General features: G+C 37.3%; 1 protein-coding gene across 1 annotated transcript; it reads left to right on the top strand.

The window, feature by feature from the left end:
* The first annotated feature begins 213 nt into the window (after positions 1 to 213).
* Positions 214 to 6386, top strand: LOC109188315. Its single transcript, XM_019338940.1, has 13 exons — positions 214 to 785; positions 1487 to 1639; positions 1743 to 1955; positions 2048 to 2137; positions 2275 to 2391; positions 2888 to 3157; positions 3564 to 3720; positions 4037 to 4114; positions 4577 to 4677; positions 4910 to 5080; positions 5372 to 5446; positions 5595 to 5702; positions 5896 to 6386. Exons 1-13 carry the CDS (start codon positions 399 to 401, stop codon positions 6223 to 6225), a joined length of 2250 nt encoding a protein of 749 aa, XP_019194485.1. The 5' UTR covers positions 214 to 398; the 3' UTR covers positions 6226 to 6386.
* Positions 6387 to 8178: the final 1792 nt, after the last annotated feature.

The following is an 8178-nucleotide window of genomic DNA, read 5'->3' as shown; positions in this document are numbered from 1 at the left end:
GTAAGTCATTATACATCCGCCACGTCACCCACTGACCTCCTTTATTACTTTACAGCGGCTGGGAATATGCTTAACTTTAATCAACTTTCCTTGACTCCCTTAATTACGGTTTTGCTCCAAGAGTGAAACATGCTTAACTTGGCTTCCCAATTTCGACAATGTGGTACCAATTCCTGTGTCCACGTCAAGTCAAAACGCGATTAGTATATGCTAATTACGTATTATTTTCTGTGCAATTATTACTCTGTCTGCGCCCAGCGCACACAATAAATAAACAAACTCTCTCTTCACCTTCCCCCCCGCACTGCGTTACAAAACGCCAAACCGACTTTTGACGACGATACGCCGGTGAAGTGACATCTCATCTCTTCTGTATTCATACATTTTCGCCGGAGGAAATGGCGGAGGATTTCGCCAGGTCGGTTGACCGCGGCCTCAATCTCTCCAAGCGGATTTACTACGGGAAGGAACCGCCGAAGCTGCTGTCGATGGAGAGGAAGATGCCGGCGGCGGCGGAGAGTAACTTGCCGACGGCGCCTATGATGTACGCCGTGATCACGGAGCCGGTGATAGTGGACAATCCGGATATTCCGAGCTACCAGCCGTACGTGCACGGCCGGTGCGAGCCGCCGGCTTTGATTCCGCTTCAAATGCACGCGGTCGCGATGGAGGTCGACTGTTACCTGGAGACGGTGTTTGTTACGGTTAGTGGAACGTGGCGCGTGCACTGTGTCTCTGCTAGCAAAACCTGCGATTGTCGGGTTGCCATACCAATGGGAGAGCAGGTTGGGCCACTCCGCTACCGCCTTGTTATTTTCGATTTTAGTACATCTCTGATTTCTCCGGATTTATATTGCCATAGTTGCTATCAGAAAAAGCAAGACAAGTGAATATAATTGGACACGTTTTGTTTCTACATACTTTGATCCTTGACCTTATATCCATAAATAATAAATTCGATGTTTACCGCGAAGAAATACAATTTTTTAAAATTATTATTTTAACTAAATTAATGTAGCTCGAATTGGTCGGAACTGCTAAATTATGCTTTCCTATTTATGATTTGTTTTTTCTGTGGCGCTCTTTTTATTTATATACATGAATCTGCAAAACATTCTAGTGTAAATTGTTCTAAATATGTAAGGCATCTACAACTTCTGTAGTAAGTCTTCAAAACTGCGTTGGCCTGTTTGTGTTAGTAATTAATGAATAATAAGCAAAAGGGCAGCAGCTCAGCTAGGAAATAGAGCCAACATTATAAGAAAAATCTTCTTGCTGGATCTCAATGCTTAAAAATTAAAATGGATGTTTATCCAAAGAGCATTAGAACCTTTACGTTTGTCTAATGAAGCAATGGAATGAATGATTCATACTATGCATATTATTTGGACTTTTGGATTATTATTTTAAATTACGTTGTGTGAAGTAGTACAGCATATTGATTGTGATGCTTTAAATCTCAAAATAGAAATGATTTGGCTAACAGGGTTCAGTTCTAGGTGTATCAATTGAAACTCCATCAAGATCATATTGCACTGAATTGATTACTACGGATGAAACTGACGATCCAGTGAAATTAGCCAATGCTAAAGATGGGTTCTTACTGAAACGACAGATATACACATTAAAGGTTCCCAAGGTAAGTACCATCTGTATTGGTGTGTTAATTATCTATCTCTTTTTGCATGCCTCTTTCATTTTTTAAAATATCTTTTAAGTACGATGACATTGGTTTGTTCAAGGTTGTAGGAGGATCTGTTCTGTCTGTTAAAGTTCGTTGGTCCCAGAAAATGTTATACCAAGATGGCCAAGTTTGCCTGAGTATACCTTTCAGTTTTCCACTAAATGTCAACCCTGTTGTGAAGAAATTGAGTAAGAAAGAAAAGATCATTTTGAATGTGAACTCTGGTACCGGAACTGTGGTTTGTTGCCAAAGTGCTAGTCACCCGTTACAGGTATGTCCATTTTCTGATCTGAGATTGGTATTGTGCAAAGAAAACTGTATTTCCTTGTTGATAACCCTGACTTTTATTTCTTTTTCTCTTAGGAATCAAACCGCTCGGGTGGAAATATAGGTTTCATATATGAGAGTGAAGTTTTTATGTGGTCCACAAATGACTTCAGTTTTTCATATACTGTAGGACCTATCATCATTGATGCTTTATTTGAAATTCACTGTGCGATTTAGTCAAATTATTTCTATGGGTTTTGCATTCAAATTCTTTCAAGTTCTGTACATTTGATATACTAGTTTTTTGTAATGCCCTACTTCAGGTTTCTTCAGTTGAAAATTCTTGTGGCCTGCTCCTGAAGTCTCCATCTCGGCATGATTTTGATCAGAGGAATATGTTTTGCTTCTATCTTTACCCTCCACATGACATCCTTGGGAAGGTTAGTCTTGAATTAGTACCAACTCTCTCTGGCCTTAAATTTGTAAGGTTATATTTGTTTAAATCTTTTTTCTGTTCAACTGCATAGACTTTGTTACTTCTATGTTTGGTGTATATCCCAACATTGAAGTGCATGTTTATTTGCTGCATCCTTAATGATTGATTTAAAAACCATATTGGGTGTAAACCCTGAACTGAACAGTTTTACCTACCTCAACAATTTCAGGCATGCAAATGTGTAGACTGCTCAATCAGTTTGATTTCTCTGAGCATGATAGTTTTGAATTTAAGTATTGGCTTTGTCACTTGAAATATCATTATCTTTCATTCTTTTGTTTTTATCTTCTCACAAGTGTTATCCTTTCTTCAGGATGTTATCCTTTTTGTACCTTTGATTTATTATACATAAAACGCCTTTTATGTATAGCATTTGCCCTTGTGCTTGTATCTGTACTCATGAAGAATTACATGCCTTACATCTCATCTTTTGGTTGTAGCTTTTCAGAAAGGAAATGGTATTTGTTGTTGATACAAGCGCAAGCATGCAAGGAAGCCCACTTGAGCATGTTAAAACCTCATTACAGTCCGCTCTCTCTAAGCTTGATCCAGAAGATACCTTTAACATTATTGCTTTCAATGATATGAGCTTATCATTCTCACCAAAAATGGAGCCAGCAACAAAGGAAACAATTGATAATGCAATTCAATGGATAAACCTAAATATTGTAGCTAATGGAAGCACTAATTTTTCACTGCCTCTTGACCAGGTACTTGTGAAATCTCTGCATTAATAGAGTGACTGATAATATCCTCTTGAGCTTGTGGTGGACATAAAATGTAGGCAACAAATATTTACTTCGCGATGCTTAATACTCCATCTTACTTAATAACCTTCTTCGCCTATTCTTTTAACGAATGCTTGGATGATGGAAATTAAGTTTTTGGAACAGAAATCTCCCTTAGAGTTTCAAGAAACCATCATTTAGAAATTAGTAAATTTTCAATTAGATTCATGATTTGAGACATTCTTCTTGGCTAAATACTTTGCATGATAGCAATAAGGCGTCCTTGCTTTACTAATTTCTTGCATCATCAACATGCAAAGGCAGCTTTTGGAAACTGTCTGTTCCACTTAAGAACATTGATCTTCTACTATCAACTTGCTTATGCCAGGCAATGAAGATGATTTCTAAGTCCAAGCATTCAATTCCTCTTCTTTTTCTTATTACTGATGGGACTGTTGAAGATGAACGAGAAATCTGTGAAGTTATAAGATGCCAGCTCACAAAAGGAGGCCTGAATAGTCTTCGGATATGCACGTTTGGCATAGGCAAGTTCACTTGATTTAATCTTCGCAATTTTATAACATCTATATAACAATGCACAAACCCATGTCTCAACCATGCATGCAAGTACTATGCAGCCAAAAAAGCCATCATTTGCTTTGATAAATTTCACCCTATCAATAGCAAGGGCTGTTTTCTAACTTTTTATTTGGGCTAGTTACTGCTTTTTCTATACTGTGCTTATACTGTGTATGTCATTTCACATGTCCATATCTCATGCCATCTTGTATATTTTCTTATCAGTATCTGTTTAAAGGACTTCTCTCAATATCGTTATCTTGACTATTCTTCTCCCTCCAGGTTATTATTGTAACCACTACTTCCTACAGATGCTTGCAAGTATTGGAAGAGGTTATTATGATGCGGCGTTTGATACAGGTGTGACATGACTCTGTACTGTGTATTACCAGTCAGTTTTCCTTTAATGATGCTGATGATTCTTCAAAGCATGATAGGAACATAGCTATCTATGGTTTAGTTTCAATAATTTATTTCTGGAAATTGCCACTTCTTTGAGACTGCACTTCCTTACCAGACTCTCAGTAGGTGAAAATGTTGTTTTCTGAGAATAAACTTCTTAATTTTGTTTTTATTACAGGCTGGGGGTATAGAAGCTTAATTTTTTTTGACATTATTTCAATTATTGGTAATTTAGTCCAGTACTCCAGTACAGTAAACTTCATGTGGGAACTAGTTGACAGAATGACTATGAGATCTTTTTTTTTTTTTTCCTAATGGGTTTTCCAAAATATTGCTTTACTTTTTGAATCATGAACATTTTTATCCATAAGTTGACTTTTTTTTTTTTCTTGTTTTATTTCCAATATCTTACTTTGCCAGAATCAATCAGTTCTCGGCTGGAAAGACTATTTAGCAGTTCATCATCAATCATTCTGGCAGATATAAAAATTGATGCTCTGCAATATCTGGATTCACTTGAGGTGTGCTAAACCTATCCAAGTGTCCTCCAAAATTTCATTTGTCCTTTCTTTCGGTCATATTCCCTTTTTTATTTTTAAATTTGTGTTTTCATTGGAGTATGAGATGTAAGCAAGATCAAGAATCCAATGTGGTTGGGGGTTTATGGTCAAAAACTTGATATTGCTAATCTCCTGAGAGTTTCACTTAATCCTGCTGCATCTGAACACTATTAATCAATGTTCTTTGTTGCAGCTGTACCCAAATAGTCTTCCAGATCTGTTGTCTGGAAATCCATTGATTTTGTATGGCAGATATCACGGTAACTTCCCTGACAATGTTGAAGTTAAGGGCACCTTGGCCGATTTTAGCAATTTTGAGATTGGTGTGAAAGTACACAAAGTGATGGATATGCCTCTTGAAAGGGTAAAGTTCCAAACATTGCATATAGGTGTTGTCAGCTGAAAATTTTGTTTGGTTGATTAATGCTTTAAGATACAGTTAATGGAATAGATCTTTTATTTTTAATTTTATGCTTCATATATGTGGTTCATCAATAATGATTAACCAAATCATGCTTCTAAGATTTCCAGATAATGGCAGCTATATATTTATATATATATTGCTATTCTCCACAGCCTCGTATGTTCATTTGACAAGTAAGAAACTTCAGAATGAATAGGTGGTAAAAATCTCTAAAGTTCTTTCATTCGGCAGGTATTTTCCGGAAGACAAATGAGTATGCTAACAGCTCAGGCATGGTTGACTGGGAAGAAAGAACTTGAGAACAAGGTCTGTTAGTCTGTTACAGTAGACTTGGATTCTAAAAAACTAAATAACTAACTAGGAAATGAATCTATATATCCTGACACCCACATACATTTTGAAGTCGTGACATTTCCTTCTTACTCTAATGGATGGAACTACCATGGATCTTCAGGTCATCAGGCTAAGCTTGCAAACAGGCTTGGCTTCTGAATATACCAGAATGATTCTAGTTGAGTCTGAAAAAGGAAAGCAGATCTCCAAACGGGAGACACTAAAAGAGGTATAACTTCAAACTTCCAAAGTTTATGTTTTATCAACTTCTACTTTTTCTTTTCCAATTCTTCCCAAAGATCGCTGTTGAATTACATTTCCATAAACTGGGATGACAACAGCCACTAACACTATCAAATAGTTATACCATGCGTTACGTTATCAAATCATCACGATATATATGCAACGAAATGGATTTGCAGGTGATGATGACTGATTCGACTGTCAGGAAGATCTTATACCTCCGACAACTAGGCCTAGGCTTTGGCAACTTAAAGGCCACTGCTGATAATCTCCCCCCTGAAGCAGCCGAGCCCAAGCTGCACGAGACTTCAGATGCAATATTCACTGCTGCAGCAAACTGTTGCGGTAAGCTGGTAGACTGCTGTTGTTGCATGTGCTTCATTCAGTTCTGCTCCAAACTCAGCGACCGATGTGCTGTTACGTTCACACAGCTCTGCACAGCGCTTGCATGCTTCGAGTGCATCAATGTCTGCTGTGAAATCTGTGAATGCTGCGACTTTTGTCAGTAACTGTAAAATGTATATCATATCGTCTCTAATGCCGCATGTTACTGACTGGCCCTAATAATATGTTGTACCTACAATATGTGCCCCACTAATGTATGTAAAAATACCTCGGATATTAATTATATTGTATCTTGCCTTTTGCTTAAGAGGTGTATGTATGACAATTTTAAATTTTCTTTTTGAAGTCTCGTCATCCTGTGAATCAGGGACAATTCCAGATTGATCAATCTATTAATCTTTTTGGTTTAAACTGATCAGTTATAGAGGATGAATTTATCTGTTGCACACCCTTAAGTAGTGGTTGTGGGTTTCTACCATCATCGTAAAAGCATCAATGGAAGAGGTAAAGAACCCAAAACTTAGCTCCCCCCACATCGTGCATGTTCCTTTTAACAAATTGTCAGACTTTATAGCTTGGTCAAGCCCAAAAGGTTCTTAATGCATCATCATATATCATTTGGTTTTCCACATAAAGTATGTTTTTTTTACTCCATTTCTCTACAGTAAACCCATGACACTACCATTAATTAGCTCCCAACCTGGCCTACCACCACAAAGGATATTTCCACATACTTCCTTAATCATTACGGATTATTATGACGAAGCAGCATTTGGTTCTTCTCTCCCTGAAGTTTAATGCCTTTAAGCATATCGACAAATGGAGACATGCTATAACACCCTCTGTAGATCTGCAGACACATCAATAATTTATTAATTATTTGGGGTTTTTTTCCCTTTCCCTTTAGACACATCAACAATTATTCCTGGATTATTGTTGGTCATTCTCTGTACAAAAACCCTGCTTTCTCGTTCCTACTTCAACACTTATCTGTGAGCATCAGACTGTATATACACAAAGTGGACAACAGCTTTAATTTCCGTCGACATGCACATATGCATGCCACTTGTTGCAGCACAGAAATAAAGTAGTGAACAAATTAAATCTTGTGTCAAGAAGTTGGAGAGTATGTAGACCCACTAACCAGTAAATGAGTAACCCATCCTAAATTATCTAAACTAAGAAGGTCAATGCTGAAAGTGTAACTTGTAACAATGTAATATTGTAGTTATCAAGTCAAACAACCTACCCAACTTGACTTAGGGTTGTCCCTCAGCCAATCCAATCACGCTATTATTTGAGTGACTAAAGAAACTCACACTCACAATCCGAAAGTGTGCACTTGGTAAATCCTAACTGACAAAAAAAAGGTAAATTAAACCAGCTAATTAGGTTGCCTAAACCAAGAAGGTCAATAGATTGCTCTTGCTGAAAGCCTAAAAGTCTAACTTGTAACCTTGTGATTACCCAGCTAAAAGATTGACTAATTGTCGAATTTGGCTTGAGGTTGTCCCCCACAGGGCCGGATTTTAGGCTGTGCAAGCTGGGCTACCGCACAGGGCCCCCAACTTTAGAGGGGCCCCAAATTTTAAAGGTCCAATATTTAATTTTTACCTAGCTAGTTTATAAATAAAAATTAAAAGTTTTTAATTAAACTTAAAAGGTTCCATGAAGAGATGGTAAGAATGTGTATTTGTTGTATTTTAACTTGGAGGTCAATGGTTCGAAACTTACATGTATTAATTTTAAAAATTGTGATTTTGGTAGGGCCACATTTATTTACTAGAACAGGGCCACCAAAATTTAAAATACGGCCCTGGTCCCCCAACCAGTCATGTTATTGCATGTTATTATTATGATTATCAGTTTACTGCAACTCGTAGGTTGATGCACATGCACATATATTATATACGTCATGGAGTTGCAGACAGCATGTCTGAATCCATATACGCCTCTTCAATTCCAATCTTCATCCTGTTTCGATCTGAACCTAAAGTGCTATACGATTTGTCGTTTCCTTTTGACTTGAACGCAACTTTAATTTTCTTTAATTTAAACAAACATAAATGGAACATATATGCATTCTTGATCCTTCGATCTGTCTTGAGCCCCGTTAG

The sequence above is a fragment of the Ipomoea nil genome, unplaced genomic scaffold, assembly GCF_001879475.1.
Source record: "Ipomoea nil cultivar Tokyo-kokei standard unplaced genomic scaffold, Asagao_1.1 scaffold1421, whole genome shotgun sequence".
Classification (NCBI taxonomy): domain Eukaryota; kingdom Viridiplantae; phylum Streptophyta; class Magnoliopsida; order Solanales; family Convolvulaceae; genus Ipomoea; species Ipomoea nil.
Note: the sequence above shows the minus strand (reverse complement) of the source record. Positions and strands in the feature narration are given on the sequence as shown.

Excerpts from the sequence above, each read along its gene's own strand:
- LOC109188315 (XM_019338940.1), top strand. The coding sequence starts at position 399 with ATGGCGGAGGATTTCGCCAGGTCGGTTGACCGCGGCCTCAATCTCTCC. Across the intron at positions 3,158-3,563 it reads TTTCACTGCCTCTTGACCAG|GCAATGAAGATGATTTCTAA; the intron begins GTACTTGTGAAA and ends TGCTTATGCCAG. Across the intron at positions 5,447-5,594 it reads AGAAAGAACTTGAGAACAAG|GTCATCAGGCTAAGCTTGCA; the intron begins GTCTGTTAGTCT and ends ATGGATCTTCAG.